The sequence below is a fragment of the Chiloscyllium plagiosum genome, unplaced genomic scaffold (assembly GCF_037043375.1).
Source record: "Chiloscyllium plagiosum isolate Xiang-an unplaced genomic scaffold, Cpla_swu_hap1 HiC_scaffold_30, whole genome shotgun sequence".
NCBI classification, from domain to species: domain Eukaryota; kingdom Metazoa; phylum Chordata; class Chondrichthyes; order Orectolobiformes; family Hemiscylliidae; genus Chiloscyllium; species Chiloscyllium plagiosum.
In genome coordinates, this window is record NW_028270168.1 from 11,200,803 (window position 1) to 11,222,171 (window position 21,369).

At 41.4% G+C, this 21,369-nt stretch overlaps 1 protein-coding gene across 5 annotated transcripts in view; it reads right to left on the bottom strand.

Moving 5' to 3' along the window:
* LOC122563376 (transmembrane protein 200A-like) overlaps positions 1-21,369 on the bottom strand; it is a 77,295-nt gene that overhangs the window by 39,912 nt on the left and 16,014 nt on the right. For 3 of the 5 annotated variants that reach the window (XM_087976731.1, XM_087976732.1, XM_087976730.1), the window contains exon 2: positions 14,530-15,800. The exons of 1 other annotated variant lie outside the window; for it this stretch is intronic. In XM_087976731.1, coding sequence (XP_087832857.1) covers positions 14,530-15,800 — 1,271 coding nt within the window. Of the gene's footprint in view, positions 1-14,362; positions 15,801-21,369 lie in introns of those variants that run through there. One more of the 5 variants, XM_043717116.2, reaches the window with a different exon arrangement.

Here is a 21,369-nt window from a genome sequence, read left to right on the forward strand (position 1 = left end):
CAGGTCAGGCAGCATCCAAGGAACAGGAAAATCGACTTTTCGGGCAAAAGCCCTTCATCAGGAATAGAGCATGATGTATGTTTTGAATCAGTTTGTATGTTATCACATGATTTGTCACATGTTGTCTGATTTGACTTTCTGAAAGTTTGTGCTATATTGTGAACAAAACTATTTATTCTGAATTCAACAGATGATGTATTCATTTGCAGCCTTGCAAAATTAATCAACAATATGTAAATATTCTACATGATATCCAGTGCATTATATAGTAATCAAGTGGTAATGGTTTTGTTCATTGGCACACTCTCTGACAGGCATTTTATAAAGGATATGGGCTTCAGTTTATGGGAATCTCCTTATCAGTTTGTGGGAACTGCAGTTTTGTTTCTTAAAGCTAAAGTGTTGGAAGAAAGCCCCAACCAGTTGATAGAAGTTTTTGAAATCAGACAGGAAGACAAGTTCAGAGTTAATTTTAATGAAATGTTAACTCTGTTTCAAAGATGCTGTCAGACCTGATGAGTTTCTGCAGTTGTTTCTGTTTATATTTCAGATTGCCAGTATCCACAGTAGTATGCTTTTATTTAAAATGGGTTCCAGCATTTCTCTGAGTTTTCACTGCACTTGAATTTAATCCAGTGGAATGCATCATAACCTGCTTTAATATTTTTCTGAACTATGAGTAAATTTGGATGACAATCTAATGTCAATCACATGACTGGTGTCATTGAATTCTGTAGTTTAATTTTGTTCTTTTAGTATTAGGTTTACTCCTGATAATCTGCTCTTGAATCTGTTAGATCATTAAGATCCATCAATCCTTCCTCTTTTATGATTTAATTATTTCAAGCTATGTAAAGATTTTGTATGGTTTCCAGGGCACAAGTTTACTTTTCTGTCTATGGTGGAACCTAGAATGTCAAGAGGCTATTCCGTTTTAAAAGCATTAGATGTGGTCTCTATTCTTGTGTAAATTCACGCAATACTTGTCTCAAGAGTCTGCAATCAGGATTAGTGACCTTGGCAAATCCTTCCCTATCCTATCTCAATTGCTGTCAATATCCTACAATCCAAATTAGCTAACTCCACACAGATTATGTATCCAAATGGAACTTTTCTGGTTAGTAAAACTTAGTTCAGCAGACTGACATAGAATAGTTAAGGGCAAGGCTTTGTGTTCATTTTTGTTGGTCTATAGCAAAATGATAAAGTCAAAATGACTTCACTATCAGTGTTCCTCCAAAGTAAGTCCATAAATAAACAAATGCCAGCTAGATTGATGATTATTATAGAGATTAATGAATAACAGTGAAGTTTAGTGATTTGGTTGGGTAATGCAGAAACAGCGAACCAAAGAAATTGGGTTAAATGCTACAAGTAACATCTGTAGGACATTAAGAGAATCTTGGAAAAAAATCTGAAAGAAATTTACTATCAAAGCCATGACATCACAGAGTAGTACAGCAAAGACAGCTGGAGTTTTAAAAAAAATTGTTTTCAAAATGTTTAACTTAATGGGCACCAGGATGAAACGTTACAAAGGAAAAGCAAAATGCACAGAGGTTTTGGAGATGCAAATAGTACTTATCACATCTCGCTGAAATAATCTGCTGGAAATCAAACCTTGCTATTTCCAGAGTTGTCACAAAAATTAAAAGAATTTTTAAATATACAGAATTCTCCAATTTTCCTGACTTTCAACCTGATGTTGATAGAAGGAATGGACCAAGTTTCTGTACTTAATCAGAATTACTATTTATTCAAGTAAATATACTTTATCTATAGGTAAACGGTTATGCCAAACCATTGGCATATAACCACAGATTGGGGGAGGGGGGGGGGGGGGGGGAGAAATGGGTGTTATGGATGGAGGATGCACCAGGAAGGCACTTCTCTGGTTCCTGTTCATAGGCTCTGAGATGATTCTTGCACTGATCAGGATGTTGCTTCTTAATCTTTCTTATCAGGCTGTTCCACTTGTTTGCAGGAGACTCAGGGTGGCTGATTCACACTTGTAAAAGATTATTAAAAGTTAGAGCGTAGAGCTTAAAGGTGGTTTTGCTGCAGAGACCAGAGAGAACTCCTGAGGATTCTCTTATCTTGTTAACAGCACCAGGTGGCTCAGCTATCTGAGAACCAAGCACATTTTTTGGCAGGCACAAGACGTTTGTCAAGACCAGTCAGGTACTTGTTGCTAACCAAAGCTCTGTTTCTGCACAACTCTTCAGCTCTAGCTCACCTGTAAAATACATTTCAACTACTGCTGGAAACAGCAGCTGTGTAAACAGTGGTTACAATAAGTTTCAGGTTACTTATTTTTAAAACATGCAGAAATCATCCAGCAATCTTTGGTTTTAAGACAGTTCTTTATATAATAAAAAATAGTTCAGTGATAGGATTAATTGGACAGGGAGCAAATACAGATATAAAAATAGATGTTATGTCTCCATTCAAGTAGGGAGAGAGATGGAAGAAAAGGTCTTCCTATTGACATTTGTCATGTGGAAAGTGTTAGAATTGATCATTAAGGGGATTATAGCTAGTGATGTTAGAAAAGAACTCAAGATAATCAGGAAGAGTATTTTGTGAAAGGGAAACTGTGGTTAACCAATGTAATTCATTGAAAGAATGATGCACTGTGGATAAAGGGGATCCAGTGGACGTATTCAGACTCTCAAAAGACATTTGACAGGTTTCCACATAAAAAGTTAATGCACAAAGTAGAAGCTCACAGTATACATGGTAACGCACTCACATGGACAGACGATTGGCTGGCAGGAAAGAGCATATGCATAAATGGATGTATTCAAAATTGGCACATGTGATGAATGGAGTTATGTAAGGGTCAGTGCTGAGCCCTCAACTTTTTAAGAATTTAATCAGTGGCTTAAACAAGGGATGAAAGGCATGGTGGCTAAATTTGCAGATGAGACAGACAGATAAAGTATGTTGTGACCTCACAATATCAGTGTGCATCCTTGTTCAGTAAGCTTGTAAAAAAAAATCTGACAGGTGGAATATAAGTGGAAACTTTGGCAGGAAGAATAAAAACAGTTGAATCCAATTTAAACAGAATAAATGCAGAATTCTGAGTGCGGAAGGATCTAGATGTTCCAGTGCATGAGTCACAAATAATTATTATGCATATACATCAAGTGATTAAGGCAGCTAATGGAATGCCATCCTTCATTACAAGAGGAATCAAACAGAAATGAAGCATATTGATGAGACCACAACCAGATATAGTGGGTGGTTTCAGTCTCCTTATTTGAAGTTATAAATATATTGGAAGTGGTTAACAGGAAGTTTACTAGATTGATATTTGCAATGAGTGGGGCTGTTTAGGAGGAAAGGCTAAGAGGAAAGTGGGCTTGTTTTCATTGGAGTTTAGAAAAGCAAGGGGTAACGTGATTGACATTTATAAGGGCCTGAATGGTCTTGACAAGATAGATGTGGAAAGGATGTTTACTCTTATATGAAGAGTCCAGGACTGGGAGATGCTATTTTAAAACTAAATGTTGTCTTTTTAGTACAAGATGAAGTGATTTTTTTTTTCCTGGGGGTTGTATAACTTTGGAACTCTGCTTCAGAAGATTATAGAAGTGGGAGCATTGAATATTTTTAAGGCAGAGGTAGATGGATTCCTGTTAGTTTGGGGACGAAAGGTTATCAGCGATAGATGGGAATGTGAAATTAGGATCACTATAACCTGGTACTGTGTGACTTTTAACTTTGTCCGGCACAGTCTAACACTGGCACCTCCATATCATTACTAAGTAACAGCAGATATGAAGAGTCAAATGACCTATGGTAAAGAAGGTTGATGAATTGCAGGCACTAGTAGCAATCAACGAGTACTTTATTTTTAGATCAAAGGACCAGAAGGTACAGGAGCAGAATTAGGCCATTCAATCATGGCTCGTATATTACTCAACCTCATGTGACTTCGCAATCACAGTCTTCAGTATAGATTCGTGCCTATGTACCTAGCAGAAAGGGTACATCAGTCTCTTAAAAACAAGAATAGTAAAATAATAAAGGAAGAGTAGAACTAATTAGGAACCAAAAGTTAGATAAATTTATAGAGACAGCGGGAACAGCAGAGGTACTAAATAACGTACATCGGTTTTGGCTGGAAAGGACACTGACGTAGCAGTGACAGAGGAGGTACTCTAACAGCAATATTGGCTAGGATAAAAATAGAGGAGGTATTTAAAGTTTGCTGTTCTCAAAAGTAAGAAAGTTAGCCCGGACAGAGGGATATATTATGAGGCATCTTGTGGAAATTCAGACCACAATCTTCCAGGCATCTTTAGACATGGGAGTCATGCCAGAGAGCTGGAAAGTTGCAAAATTTAACCCTCCAGCACCATTCCAGTTTTAAAAAATAGGATAGGGTTATGTCAGACTAACATGACTAAATGGAGACGATATGGAACCAAACTAATTGACATTTGGCGTGGACTTTGTTTTAAATGCAAACTGTGCTCTTTGATGAAATAACAGAGCAGATTGATGTGGACACTTGGTTTATTTGTAGGTGGACTTTCAAAACATATTTGACAATGTGTTTATAATGGTCTTGAACTAAAACTAAAAAGCCAATAACCAGGGAGTTGGTGAAACATGTGTGAGCTAGCTAGTAATATAAACATAGATTATAGGAAGTTTTAGATCTAGATTAGGTAAGAGAGAAGCAAAAGGAAGACATTGAACCACTGAAAAATGAGGTTGGAGAAGTAGTTATGGAGAACGAAGAAATGGCAGAATAAATACTTTGCATCAGGCTTCACAGTGAAAGACACCAGTAACACACTAGATCTTCAAGAGAGCAGAAGGTGAGTGTAGTGGCTATCATTAAGTCAAAAGTGCTTTGGAAGCTAAAATATCTGAAAGTGGATAAATCACTTGGACCAGATAGGCTACAGTCCAGAGTTCTGAAGGAGATAGTTGAAGAGACCGTAGAAGCATTGGTGGCAATCTTTCAGGAATTGTTAAGAGTCAGGGAAGGTCCCAGTGGACTGGAAAATGGCTAATGTAACCACCCTGTTTACGAAGGGAGGGAGGCAGAAAACAGGAAACTATAGGCTTGTTAGCCTGATCTCACTTGTTGATTAGACTTTAGAGTCCATTATTAAGAGGGAGGTTGCATTGAAGGTGCATGGTAAAATAGGGCTGAGTCAGTGCAGCTTTGTCAAGAGATGCATGTCTGACAAATTCAGTTAGAATTCTTTGAGGAGGTAACAAAGAAGTTAGACAAACGAAGGCCAGTGGATGTGTCCTATTTGGATTTCCAGAAGGCATTTGACAAGTTGCTGTATAGAACACTACTAAATAAGATCCCATGGCATTTGGAGTAAGGTATTGGCATAGAAAGAGAGGGAGGATTGGCTTCCTGGCAGAGGGTAGACAATAGGGATAAAGGGTCTTTATCAGGATAGTAACCAGTGACTAATGGAGTTCCACAGGGGTCAGTTTTGGGTCCATAACTATTCACAATGTGGGAAAGTGTGAGGTTGTGCTCTTTGGTAGGATGAAAAGAAGCACAGACTATTTTCTAAATGGGGAAAAGCTTTATAAATCTAAAATACAGAGGCACTTCGGAGAATTCTGAACTTGGACTCCCAAATTTAACATGCATGTTCAGGAGTTAATTCAAAAGGCAAATAAATGTTAGCAATCATTCCAAGAGGACAAGAATACAAGAGCAGGAATGTAATGCTGAGGCTGTATAAAGCTCTGGTCAGACTGCATTTGAAATATTGGGCCCTGTATCTAAGGATGGATATTTTAGCCTTGGAGGAGTTCCAGAGATTTATAAAAATGATTCTGAGGATGAAGGGCTTGACACACGAGGGATGGTTGAGGACTCTGGGTGTGTACTTGATGGAATTTGGAAGGATAAAGGGAGATCTTATTGAAACTTACAGAATACAGAGAGGCCTGGATCGAATGGACACTGAGAAGGTGATTTCACCGGGAGGAGAACTGGGACCCAAGGGCACAGACTCAAAGTGAAGGGACAACCCTTAAGAGATAAGGAGAAATTTCTGCAGCGCCACTGGTTGAAGAACTCATTGCCACAGAAGGTTGTGGAGGCCAGATCATTGAGTGTATTTAATATAGAGGTAGATAGGTTCTTTATTAGTGAAGAGATGAAGGGTTACAGGGAAAAGACAGGGAAATGGGAACAAGAAACATGATTGAATGGCACAGCAGAGTTAATGGGCTCAATGGCCTAATTCTGCTAATATGCCTTATGGTCTTAAGTCAGTCCCCCAGGACAGCAGCGTGAGTACAAAATTAGAATCACAGAATAGAGTGTGGAAAGAAGCCATTTGGCCCATCATTATCTGCACTGACCCTTCAAAGGGCATCCCACCTGGACACCCTATCTCAATAACTCCATAGTTACCATGGCTAATCCACCTAGCTTCCCCATTTAGCAGAGTCTATGCCTCTATTCTTTCCACACCAAGTGTGAAGTTATGCTCTTTGGAATAGTTGTGGTCCCACACTCTCTCTTGCAGGATTCCACTAGCCACTGGCTGCCATTCTGAAAAAGACTCCTTTATCCCCACTCTCTACCTTCTGACACTGTGGGAAATTCAGCATGGCCAAGCCCCTAAACTACACATCTTTGGACTGTGGGAGGAAACCACAAAAGCTGCCCAATTGGCTGGCAACAAGTTCTCTTTTACATTCCTGAAATACAATTTGTTAGAGGTCAGCAAATCTTCACACAGTAAAACAGGAGAACCCATTGAACTCCATAGCTGCATGGTATAGAAAGGTGAAAGAAGTGGACAGCACAAGGTTAACATCTACACCAGTTACATCTGACTTCATTACTGCAATAATCGTGTTCATTTTGAACTTACTGCTGCTGAAAGAAAATAAAACTTTTAAGAAAAATTGCAGTTTGTCTTAAGGTTGTTGGCAGTAACTCATCAAAATGGATAAAATGATATTTTCTGCAACCAATTACATTCTGGGATCAGGGAAAAAGCTGGAGTGCAAGTTTTCCACAAGGAATATTCTATTAAAATGTAAATCAGCAGGGCAGAGCTCCAGAGGAGCCATCAATTTGGTTGTTGGACAGTTTCCTTTCTGCAGAGATGGTTGGGCAGAATTTGGGACTGAGTCAGTAGTTTAAACCTTGGGCCACAGGAACAGCATTAACAAAAAGTTTTTTTTTGTTAAAAGACACTAAGAATAGAATAGAAGATGATGAGTATTTCCCTAGTTTGTAGTCAAAGTCTCATTTTTTTTCTGCTGAAGGCTTCTTGTCATTGGAACTACAGTTTCAAACATTTTCCAAAGCAAGTCAAGAGTTTACCAACTTTCCTACCAGCTGTGTGTGTTTTTTTTAAGAAAAGTGTAATTATTTTAGTCAAGCACTTATTGTGCATCCTTAGTTGACCTTCAGAAGGTGGTACTGAGCTGTCCTCTTGAGCTGCTGCAGTCTGTGTGTTGTGGGTTGACCCACAATGCTGTTAGGGAATTCCAGGATTTTGATCCAGAGTGGTGATATATTTCCAAGTCAAGATAGTGAATGGCTTGTTAGGGGGTAGGGGGGCTTGCAGATGGAGGTTTTCTAAGTATCTGCCACCCTTGCCTTTCAAGGTGGGTTTGGAAGGTGCAAAGGATCTTTGAGTTTTTGTAGTGCTGCTTATAATGGTACACCCTGCTGCTACTGAGTGTTGGTGATGGAGAGAGTGGATGTTTGTGGATGAGGTGCCAATCGAGCGGCTGCTTTGTCCTGGAAAGTACCAAGCTTCTTGAGTGTTACTGAAGCTGCACTCATCCGGGCAAGTGGGGAGCATTCCATTACGTTCCTGACTTGTGGGTGGTGCACAGGCTTTGGGGAGTCAGGAAGGGAGTTATTTACTGCAGGACTCCTAGCCTCTGTCCTCCCCTTGGAGCCACCACATTTATATGGTGAGTCCAGTTCGGTTTCTTGACCATGGTAACTGCCAGGAGAGATGCTAGGATTGCTCACCTGAATGATTCCAGCAGTTCCAAAAAGCAGCTCACTGTCACCTTCTCAAGGGCAATTAAAGATATGCAAAAAACCTGATATAGATACCTGCTCCTCTGATGCTGTCTGACCTGTGCTTTTCCAGCACCACACTGTCAACTCTGATCTCCAGCATCTGGAGTCCTCACTTTCTCCATAGATAGCAATACCCACAACCCATGAAAGAAAAGGACTGGAACATTACAGCGATTAACACACAGTGAGATGACTGAGGCTTGGGTGAAAGAAAAGCTAATGTCCTTTTGAAATGCAATTTGTGAACACTTTGCCCCGTATAAAAATATGAGTTGCTGCAAAAACAGTCGGTCTGTCTTTCACTGCACACCTGAGGTCTTAACTGATCTCCGCTCTACTCAGGAGCTGGTGTGTCTGTCAAGCAATCGTGATTTCTATTTCAAACTTCTGCCATTTGTAGTTCATTCTTTCTTTTTGATTTCCTTGGAATAAAAGAGAATCTTAAAACAATGAAAGTCACTGCCTGCTCTGACTCTCAAACTTGATCTAACCTATTTCCAACTCTTTCAAATTCCACACTATTAAGTAATTATGAAGAGGTTCAGATTTGGATTTTTTTTAAGCAAAAAGCTGGAGACATTCGGCATTGCAAAGTAACATTTTGACATTATTTTTAAATGAGTTTCAAAGGTTCCTGGTAGAAAAGTTGATGACAGTCAACTGCAATTTAACTCTGAAAATAAAATTATGCGGTGCAGGAGAAAGTCTTTCAGACCATGTTGTATTGAGCTGGTTCAATTTAAAACAACAAAACACAATGGACTCACCCGCCCCCTTCTTTCTCTATAGCTCTACAGTTTGTTTCTTTCCAAATACATACCTTTTGAAGGCTAAAAAGTATACTCACTCAATTTCTAGGATTGCTTTTCAACAAATAATTGTATCAGTTCAAATGGAACCTAAACACTCACTCGGAAATTACAGTCACATCTTGCTTTTCAGTTACTTGATGTTCATAGAACATAGAACAATACAGCACAGAACAGGCCCTTCAGCCCACGATGTTGTGCCGAACATTTGTCCTAGCTTAAGCACCCATCCATGTACCTATCCAATTGCCGCTTAAAGGTCACCAAAGATTCTGACTCTACCACTCCCACAGGCAGCGCATTCCATGCCCCCACCACTCTCTGGGTAAAGCACCCACCCCTGACATCCCCCCTATACCTTCCACCCTTCACCTTAAATACAGTTGTGACATGTAGTCTACAATTTGATATAAAATATAAAGCTGCCACTTCTGTGGTCCACTTTGTGTCAGGTTCTGTTATTTTGCCAGGAGTAGCTGCAAACAACTCAAAACAACACAAACTTACAGCAGAAACCTAATACATTTCCTGTTTCCAATAATGTCCACTTACCACAGGCTCTTCAATTGCACATCTATCAATCATACAAGTTATAATCCTTCCCCTATACAAATATTACAAGCTGATTGCTTGCTGTTTAGTGCAATGTGTTTGACAAAGTGCAATTATCTTGAATAAAACTGACATATTTTTTTCTTTCAATGAAACAGGATGGTTTCCCTCTTTAATAGACCATGACAACAGACAGCGGACTGTGCACACAGTTATCATCTTTGGCACACTACCGATCTGCACAAATATCAAAAGACGTGTTCCTATTGTCTCTCTGAATTCTGAGCACATTTCTGAACCTTAACATCAGTTTACAAATCTGAAAATAATAATCTCTGATCATCCAGTTTCGAAATTCCGTAAAACGTTACGATAAAATACAGACAATTATTAGCAACCCAAGTAGTGAAAATAATTTTGGTGGGAAATGAAGTACATTGTTCCAGTCCATCTGTATTGTCTGTGCCCTTTTCTATCTGGTTGTTGTGTCCTGTTCACTGGGTGGAATGCCTTTAACACTCAACAAGGGATGGAGCCTTGGTTTGACAGGGTATTGAACAGATACATCTCTGGACATAATGGATAGCCCATAGTGTCCACTTTGATTCAGTATTCAGCTAAAAAAAAAGATCAAAGCTTGACACTGATCTCTTTACTCTGTGCAGTTATAACCAGTTCCAGCAGAAGAGATCATTTTTGGGATCCAGGTCTGGGTTTGCAAGGGGTGGGGTTCAAACCTAAATCTCTTTGATGTAGCAGCTGACGCTATCCAAAAGTCACCCTGACGACAAAAACTTTCATCGCTCTTCACATTCAAACACTTGACAGTGAATTCCAGCCAAGCTGCTAAGCCTCTCAGCAAGGCACCGTTGAAGTTGAAGAGTGGAGATGGGTAAAGGAGATAAATCAAGAAATTGTGGTTAGGTGATCTTATGCTTTAATGTTTAAAGCTGTAAGAGGAAAGGAAGGTTTGGAATGCTAAGGATCTCAAGGGCAGTTGAAATCAGAGAAGCTGCATTGATTTCATCTCGGGGAGGGGACAGAATTGGGAGTGTGGGTTACACATTGCATAAGTCAGAAACCTCAGCTGAAGTATCTGGGGTTTGGGATCCCCAGGAAGTACATGGAGACTGGGGGCACAGTGGATACTAAGAAGGGCAGGGGAAAAGAAAACCTGCAGCTTAAAGCATTTTCTCAGCAAGTTTCTTCGGCCCATCAATCAGCAGGTTCACAGTGAGATGGCAGCCAAGCCCGATAGGAGTTTCAATGTATATATGCAAAGAGTGTGATTTGGAATGATGTGAATACCCCACAATACACCCCTACACTTAAATGGGTGCCACAATTATAATTAACACAATTTCGTTCCAAAGGAAGTGACAATGTGGACCAAGTCTTCGGAAATAATAAATTCCTTGCTACAATTCATCTCTCACTCCTACTTTTATTAGATGAGAATAAGAGTAATGTTGTTACATATAAACAAGTTACAAATACTGAGGCCTGTTACTTACTGTCAGCTTCACTACGGCGTAGCATATAGCAACAAGATGTTGAAAAGCTAACAGAAGACTGGAGTGATGCACGCCTGTAGCTAAAACTTTAATCAATTCTCACAGAGTTTCAAAGTCTGGTCTTTCAAAGGCAATATAGTACAAAACAAAGCACAATCTTATTCACTCCCCCCCCCCCACCTCTCAAACGATATTCATTTGGCACTAATTTGAAGCAGTGATCATTATAGACTCCTACCAGATGTTAGGTCAAACTGCTGGAATTTGTTTAAAAAACGTGGATGTTATTTTGAACTGTGCCCAAGCTGCATTAAGTAACCAACAGATTCAGTTGAGGTAGTCGACCTGATTGGATACAGGATCAAGCTCATTTTCCAATACATTACAGAAGGATTTTGTTTATTGTCATACAATCACAGAAATAGTTTCTCTCTCTCTCTACTCAGAATCATAGAATCTCTTCAGTGCAGAAAGAGGCCATTTGGCCCATCAAGTCTGTACCAATCTGAAGAGCATCCTGCCCATGGCTACTCCACATAACCTGTGCATCTTTGGACTATGGGAGGAAACCAGAGGACCTGGAAAAAACCAACGCAACGATGTGGACAATGTGCAAACTCCACACTGATAGTCACCCAAAGTGTCTATTTTTTAAGCCAAATGACTGGCTATGTACTATCCCAGAAATCATGTCCCTCTACACTAAGCTGAGGATCATAAGATGATATAAAAAGACAATTACTTGATGGCAAACTGGAAAAATATGGAAATTAAAATATGCAAGTCCTCATGGTGCATTCCAGTATAATGGCAACATCCAATTACCACTCAACATTATAGTAAGAGAAGCCAAAAATATAAATCACCAATATGTTCACGATGAACCAAGAAGGAAAACCATTCTTGACCTCATCTGCACCAATCTGCTGGCTGCAGATGCATCTGTCTATGACAGCATTGGTAAGAGTGACCATTGCACAATCCTTGTGGAGACAAAGTCCCAGCTGTGCACTGAAAATACTCTCCATTGTGTCGTGTGGTACTATCACCGTGCTGAATGGGACCGACTTCGAACAGATCTAGCAACTCAAGACTGGGCATCCAGGAGGCACTGTGGGTCATCATCATCATCAGTAGAATTGTATACAAGCACAATCTGTAACCTCATGGCCTAGCACATCCCACACTCAACCATTATTCTCAATCCAGGTGTTCGACCTTGGTTCAATGGAGTGTGCAGGAGGGCATGCCAGGAACACCACTAAGCATACCTGAAGATGAGGTGTCAACCTGGTAAAGCCACCAACAGGACTACTCGCATAAGCAGCAAGTGATAGCCAGAACTAAGTGATCCCACAATCAACGGATCAGATCTAAGCTCTGCAGTGCTGCCACATCTGAATGGTGGTGGATGATTAAACAATTCACTGGAGGAGGACACTGCACAAATCTTCTGTGGTGGCAGAGCCCAACATGTAAGTGTAAAAGATGAGGCTGAAGCATTTACAACAACCTTCAGGCAGAAATGCTGAATGGATGATCCATCTTGGCCTCTTCTGGTGGTCCCTAGCATGACAGATACCAGTCTTCAGCCAATATCACTCCATGTGATATCAGAAAATGATTGGAGGCACTGAATCTTGCAAAGGCTATGGGCTTTGACAACATTCTAATAATAGTACTGAAGACTTTTGCTCCAGAACTTGCCACTCCTTTAGCCAAGCTTCTTCCGGTAATGTTACAACACCAGCATCTACCCAGTAATGTGGAAAATTGTCCAGATATGTCCCAGCCAATTATTGCCTCATCTGTCTACTGTTGATCATCAATAAAGTGATGGAAGGTGTCATCAACAGTGCTATCAAACTGCTTAGCAATAACCTCATCAGTGATGACCAGGGCCACTCATCTCCTGACCTCATTACAGCCTTGGTTCAAACATGGACAAAAGAGCTGAATTCCTGAATGCCGGGGAGAGTGACAACCCTTGACATCAAGGCCACACTTGAGAGAGTGTGGCATCAAGTAGCCCTCGCAAAACTGGAAGCAATAGGTATTGGGAGCAAACTCTCCAGTGGTTGAAGTCATACCTGGCACATTGGAAGATGGCTGTGGTTAATGGAGATCAGTCATCTCAGTTCCAGCACATCTCTGCAGGAGTCCCTCATGGTAATGTTCTAAGCCCAACCATCGTCAGCTGCTTCATCAATGACCTTCCCTCCATCATAAGGTCAGCAGTGGGGATGTTCACTGATGATTGCACAACATTCAGCACTATTCGCAACTCCTCAGATACTGAAGATTCCATGATCAAATACAACAAGATCTGGACAATATCCAGGCTCAGACTGACCAGTGGAAAGTAACAAATGCCAGGTAATGACCATGTCTAATAAGAGACAATCTAACCACTGCCCCTTGCAGCTGGGGAATGTCAACATTTTAGGAATCAAAGGAGATGGGCATAGGGACAGGTCGGCAGCATGAAATGGGAGCTGGTGCTGTCCATGTGGAAATGTTACCAAGAGCTAATGGGAAGGAGATTATGTTAGCCCATTCCAGAGACAATCATGTGAAGATGGGAGCAAGATTCACTGGGGAAGAGGTCCTACTACAATGAGAACAAAAGAAATAGGAACAGGAAGAGGCCATTCAGCTCTTCAAAAACCTATCCTCTTCAATAGGATCATTCTGCCCTAGACCTCAACTCCTCTTTCATGTGAGCTTCTCACAGCTATCAACCTCGTATTTCAAAAATCGACCGACCTCTTCAGTGATCTAGCCTCCAAACTCCAGGCGTTTACTACCTTTTCTTCATATACCAGTTTTAAGGAACATACACTCGGAATCAAGTCTCCTAATTTGAGATTGAGGGTCAGACAAACTTTATTCTGTTGAGCTATAAGTAGGAGAGTTATTTTCTGGAAAGCCTCAGAGAAGGGGCGGCACAGTGGCTCAGTGGTTAGCACTGCTGCCTCACAGCGCCAGGGACCCGGGTTTGATTCCCACCTTGGGCAACTGTCTGTGTGGAATTTGCACATTCTCCCAATGTCTGTGTGGGTTTCCTCCAGGTGTTCCGGTTTCCTCCCACAATCCAAAGATGTGCAGGTTAGGTGAATTGGCATGTTAAATTGCCCATAGTGATAGATGCATTAGTGGGGTAAATATAGGGAGTAGGGGAATAAGTCTGGATGGGTTACTGTTCGAAGGGTCAGTGTGGACTTGTTGGGCCGAAGGGCCTGTTTCCGTACTGTAGGGAATCTAATCTAATCATTTGAATCCCTCCAACAGATACAAACTGAATGCTGGTTATAGCTGTGAGGGACCAATGATTTCCCTGAACCTTAAGGTCTGTAGAAATACACAGGCTCCTTATTGCCAACCAAATAAAAGACGGCATAATTACAACATGGGACATTAACTTTCTGTCAGCCGAGAATATTTTCAACTGTCCACAATCAAAGTGGTTTCATGGAACTGGCTACCTGAAGAATATATTTTATAAGAACAGTACATTTCTAATTTACAAAAAGTCTTTATTTCTTTCATTCCTCTGGGGTGCTGAGTTCCTGAATATTTTGTTCCTCAGTGGCATACTCACGCTCAATCTGTTCAAGTAATCGGTCCACAGAGTCTTCTCGGTTTTCCAGTCTCAGATATTTTTTAATAGAACTGCAATCTAAACGTGGCCAACTCCTGTGTTTTTGTTCAACCTGGTGCTCACTGAGCTGCCTCGCATCCTTCCCAAGGTCAAATGATTTGGAGTAAGTACACGTGTGTAGTTGCATGTCTGAACCATACACTTTCCTGGCGATGCCTTGAGACAACAATTTTCCAATGAACCTGTTGGAGAATGATTTCTCAGGCAAGGAATAGTCCATGTCCACAAGCCAGGGAGCATCATCAGCACTGTGGATACTACCGGACCGAATGTAACCATAATTCTGCAGCTGGCTTATGTCTTCAGTGGAAACCATTACCATTTTCCGGTCTAGTTCAACACCTTCTATCACTGTAGTAGTAACAGGAGTATCAATGATGCAATTGTTCAATTTAATAACTGGTAATATTACAGATGTGGAAACCAGGGAGTCAATGCCACAGTTCAAGGGAACATTGAGGTTTCTTTCACTGGAGTTGCAGGAGTCTGACTGGACACTATGAAGAGAGATGGAAGGAGAAGGCCTTTTATGATGCAGCAGTTGGGCAGTCATCTTCTGTTTAACAGACATGCGACAATTGGTCCATATCTCTGCTTGACCTAGGTTTGCCCTGCTGGCTTTTTCACTAGCACAGCACTGTTCCAAATACTGAAAACTGGTGTCTGTGGAGAGAGGACTGGGACCTAGTTGCATCGGTTTTGGTTCTTTATTCTCTCCATTGCAAGCTTGGCAAGCCATAGAATAAATATTCCTTTGTGCTAAAAGTTTGGTTTCTCTGTCCCGGTTTTCATGTAGTACTGTGTTTGCACAGATGAATATGAACAACCCAAATCCCATAATCAGTGGGCCAATCAACTTCAGCTTCTCATGCTTGAGCCCAAGTTGAGACTGAAGCCTTACTCTTGCATGTTGGGTCTCACTAGAGTTTGTACCTTTGTGATTCACTGACACTCGAGAATTATGCTTATGTGGCCAGTAGCCGACAACTGCTATAGCGATCCCCACCATGACGATAAAGAGCCCTAAGATAATGAAAAGTCCAGAAGGAGAACGCATGTTAATTTTTCCTTTAGCTCTTTTATTGTCTCTGGGTCTAGATTTTGCCCGGGGTTCTTTAGCAGGTAAAGGAACATCTGGTTGGCAACGAAACCTTTCCTGGCTCTTTGTAGCTGGATCTTCTGTGGTTGTCATGTTGATGGTTTTAATTCCACTTAAAATAAAAAAAAGAGGAAACTTACATTAAAACAGAAAAATAAACGTTCCTTTTCAGAAAGCATGTTCATTTACAAGTAAAGCATCATTTCTTGTGTAAAATTTTCACTTTATAAGGTGGAAGCAAGATCCTTCTTCCTCAAATGTGGTATTGTTAATGTTCAGCAATTATTAATAATTTCTCTCCACAGATGCTGCCAGACCTGCTGAGCTTTTCCAGCAATTTCTGTTTTGTTTCTGATTTCCAGCATCTGCAGTTCTTTCAGTTATGCTTGACAAACAGTTTCATATCAGAAGAGTAGAGAAGGGGCTGGAAGCATGTGGTGAAAGATGGTTTCTCTTGGCAGGGGTTTCTAGAAGCGAAGAACATGGTCACAGGATAAGAGGTTGATAATTTATTACTGATATAGGGAGACATTTCTTCACTCAGAAGATATGAATCTGTGAAATTCCCAACCACAGAGGGAGGTGAATAGAAAAAAGAAATTTGCCTGTTAAATCAATTTAGCGAGAGTGCTGGAAAATACAATTACATTTCTATGGTTTGGATAGCATGGTGGCTCAGTGGTGAACACTGCTGCCTCACAGTGCCAGAACACAGGTTCGATTCCACTCTCGGGTGACTGTCTGTGCGGAGTTTGCATATTCTCCCCATGTTTTTGCGGGTTTCCTTTGGGTGCTCTGGTTTCCTCACACTATCTAAGATGTGCAGGTTCAGTGGATTGGCTGTGCTAAATTGCCCATAGTGTCCAGGGGTGTGCTGGCAAGGCAGATTAATCACGGGAAATGCAGAGTTACGGGGATAGGGTGCAGGGGTCAAGGAGGCATGCTTTTCAGAGGCTCGGTGTGGACTCAATGGGCTGAAGTTGCCTGCTTCCACAGTAGTGATATTCTATGAGGTAGAAAGACATGAAGCCATATCAGAATGTGTTTTTAAATGATGAGAATTTTTAAAATGAACGGATTGCTGGACTGGGAGCCAATACAGCTCAACAAAGACAAATGGTGATGGATGAGCAGTTTTATGGTCTATGTTCAGTTATCAGCAGAGTTTTAGATCAGTTTAAGTTTACAGAGGATGCAAAGTGGGAGATCAGCAAGGAGAACAACTCCAGTGACTGATATTAATCAGTAATTAGCTCAAGTTGATGTCTTTCAGATGTAACAAAATGCAAAACATGTTTTTTCATTCTATATGTGCAAATAATAAAAACTATTTGTCCTTTTTGAGAAGCTGTGCATTAAAAACAAATTAACTAACCAATAAGGCTTTTCAGTGGTTAGCACTGCTGCCTCACAGCCCCAGGGACCTGGGTTCGATTCCCGCCTCGGGTAACTGTCTGTGTGGAGTTTGCACATTCTCCCCGTGACTGCGTGGGTTTCCTCGGGGTGCTCCGATTTCCCCCCACAATCTAAAGATGTGCAGGTTAGGTGGATTGGCCATGCTAAATTGCCCATAGTGTTCAGTGGTGTATAGTAAATATAGGATAATAGGTAGGGGAATAGGTCTGGCTGGGATACTCTTCAGAGGGTTGGTGTGGACTTGTTGGGCCAAATAGCCTGTAGGGATTCTATGAATTTTATGAATAGTAAAATACACCAACAGCAGGAGATGTTCTGGAAATGGTTGCTAATGGCTACCCTTGTTATTATTTCAGAAAGTATTTGTACTGTACTAGAAAATTAAAATTCCCAATATGTTCAACAGTTGCACTTTAAGCTTGATCATTCATTTGACCTCCCTGGCTGCAAGGGAGAAGAGAAAATAAATATATCACGATCAAAAGTTAAAAGAACAGCCTTCATAACAATAGTGCAGCCAAAATAACCATTAATAATGACTGCAATTAGTTTCTGTGTGGGGGGAAAAATGATTGCAGATGTGTTAGGAATCCAATGCAAAATTTTATGTCCTAAAAAAAATCCTTGCAATAAAATTTCACTATTTGTCCTAATTTCGAAGTTACTGGATAAATGTTCTATTTGTGCTCTGCAAATGGGGAGCACAATGAGCGAAAAATTTGGGGATGGTGTCCTCTAAGAGAAGGAGGATTTCTAAATACACAGCATCTTCACGGGATTCATGCATCATGCCTTATTGTGTTTCCCTCAAAATGCTTTACATTCAGTTAATTGCTTTGAAGTGTGACTAGTGTTGTAGGTGGACACTACAGTTATGCTGAGCAAAGAGCAATGTCCTGCAAACAGCAATAAGCTGAATGTCTCGCTAATCTTGGTCAAACACACTGATACAAGAGTAGACCCTTTAAAGCTGCTTTTTTATTAACTAATTTCAAACACACAATTAAACACCTCCATATCTGAGATGGGCAGTTTCTGTGTAACTGCACCTCAACAACAAGTCATCTTCTTATGCAGGAGAGGGCAGTGACTACGTGAAAATAGGATAGAAAATTTAAAATTCACAGCAACTAAAAGAGTGCATGATTTAAAAAAAATCAAAATGAACAATGGGGCACAACCCTTGCACTGAAATAAATGCCTGTTTTTCTCAACACATTTTGATGATGACATGTACCTCACATAGAACATAGAAGAATACAGGGCAGTACAGGCCCTTTGGCCCTCGATGTTGCGCCGATCCAAGCCCACCTAACCTACACTAGCCCACTATCCTCCATATGCCTATCCAATGCCTGCTTAAACACCCATAATGAGGGAGAGTCCACCACTGCTACTGGCAGGGCATTCCATGAACTCACGACTCGCTGAGTAAAGAACCTACCCCTAACATCTGTCCTATACCTACCCCCCCTTAATTTAAAGCTATGCCCCTTGTAATAGCTGACTCCATACGTGGAAAAAGATTCTCACTGTCGACCCTATCTAAACCCCTAATCATCTTGTATACCTCTATCAAGTCACCCCTAAACCTTCTTTTCTCCAATGAAAACAACCCCAAGTGCCTCAGCCTTTCCTCATACGATCTTTCTACCATACCAGGCAACATCCTGGTGAACCTCCTCTGCACCCGTTCCAGTGCCTCCACATCCTTCCTATAGAATGGCAACCAAAACTGCACACAATACTCCAGATGTGGCCGCACCAGAGTCTTATACAACTGCAGCATGACCTCAGTACTCCGGAACTCAATTCCTCTACCAATAAAAGCCAGTACGCCATATGCCTTCTTCACCGCACTATTTACCTGGGTGGCAACTTTCAAAGATCTGTGTACATGGACACCAAGATCCCTCTGCTCATCCACACTACCAAGTATCCGACCATTAGCCCAGTACCCCATCTTTTTGTTACTCTTACCAAAGTGAATCACCTCACACTTAGCTACATTGAACTCCATTTGCCACCTTTCTGCCCAGTTCTGCAGCTTATCTATATCCCGCTAGAAACCTGACACATCCTTCCTCACTGTCTACAACTCCTCCGACTTTCGTATCATCCGCAAACTTGCTCACCCAACCTTCTAACCCCTCCTCCAGGTCATTTATAAAAATGACAAACAGCAATGGTCCCAAAACAGGTCCTTGCGGAACACCGCTAGTGACGGCACTCCAAGATGAACCTTTGCCATCAACTACTACCCTCTGTCTTCTTCCAGCCAGCCAACTCCTAATCCAAACCTCCAACTCACCCTCAATGCCATACCTCCGTATTCTTTGCAGTAGTCTACCATGGGAAACCTTATCAAACGCCTTACTAAAATCCATATACACCACATCTACCGCTTTCCCCTCGTCCACCTCCTTAGTTACCTTCTCAAAGAATTCAATAAGGTTTGTGAGGCACGACCTGCCCTTCACAAAACCATGCTGACTATCCTTGATCACATTATTCCTATCCAGATGTTCATAAATCCTATCCCTTACAATTCTCTCTAAGATTTTGCCCACAACAGAAGTGAGACTCACCGGCCTATAGTTACTAGGGTTATCCCTACTCCCCTTCTTGAACAAGGGAACCACATTTGCTAGCCTCCAATCTTCTGGCACTACTCCTGTAGACAACGAGGACATAAAAATCAAGGCCAATGGCTCTGCAATCTCTTCCCTTGCTTCCCAGAGAATCCTAGGATAAATGCCATCAGGCCCAGGGGACTTATCTATTTTCACCCTTTCCAGAATTTCCAACACCTCTTCTCTACATACCTCAAAGCCAACCATTCTACTTAATGGTGACTCAGTATTCACATGGACAACAATGTCCTGTTCCTGATTGAATACTGACGGAAAGTATTCATTCAGTGTCTCCCCAATCTCTTCAGCCTCCACACGCAACTTCCCACTACTATCCTTGACTGGACCTATTCCTACCCTAGTCATTCTTTTATTCCTGACATACCTTATAGAAAGCCTTAGGGTTTTCCCTAATCCTACCAACTAAGGACCTTTCATGTCCCCTCCTTGCTGCTCTTAGCTCTCTCTTCAGGTCCTTCCTGGCTACTTTATAACTCTCAATCGCCCCAATTGAACCTTCACGCCTCATCTTTACATAGGCCGCCCTCTTCCATTTAACAAGGGATTCCAATTCCTTATTAAACCATGGCTCCCTCACACGACCCTTTCCTCCCTGCCTGACGGGTACATACTTATCAAGGACACTCAATAGTTGCTCCTTGAACAAGCTCCACATATCAATTACGCCCTTGCCTTGAAGCTTACTTTTCCAAGCTACACATCCTAAGTCATGCCTCACCGCATCATAATTTCCCTGCCCCCAGCTATAACTCTTGCCCTGTAGTGCACACTTATCCCTCTCCATCACTAGAGTGAAAGTCACCGAATTGTGGTCACTGTCCCCAAAGTGCTCACCTACCTCTAATTCTAACACCTGGCCTGGTTCATTACCCAGAACCAAATCCAGTATGGCCTCACCTCTTGTTGGCCTATCTACATATTGTGTCAGGAAACCCTCCTGCACACATTGGACAAACACTGACCCATCTAACGAACTTGAGCTATAGCTTTCCCAATCAATATCAGGAAAGTTAAAGTCCCCCATAACAACCACCCTATTACTTTCACTCTTCTCTTGAATCATCCTCGCAATCCTTTCTTCTACATCTCTAGGACTATGAGGAGGCCTATAGAAAACTCCTAACAGGGTGACCTCCCCTTTCCTATTCCTAACCTCAGCCCAAACTACCTCAGATGGCGAGTCTTCATCCACCGTCCTTTCCACAGCTGTAATACTATCTTTGACAAGCAATGCCACACCTCCCCCTCTTTTACCCCCACCTCTGACCCTACTAAAACATTTAAACCAAGGGACCTGCAACAGCCAATCCTGTCCCTGTTCTACCCATGTCTCCGTAATAGCCACAACATCGAAGTCCCAGGTACCAACCCACGCTGCAAGTTCACCTACCTTATTTCGTATACTTCTTGCATTGAAGTATACACACTTCAAGCCACTTTCCTGTTTACAGGCACCCTCCTTTGAAATTGATGCCATGTTCCTAACCTCCCTATTCTCCAGGTCCTGCACCCTAAAGCTACAGTCTGGGTTCCCATGCCCCATATATGAGGCAAATGATGCAGGTAGGTCAGAGTAATACCTGCACAGCAATGAGAAAACTCACAGCATTT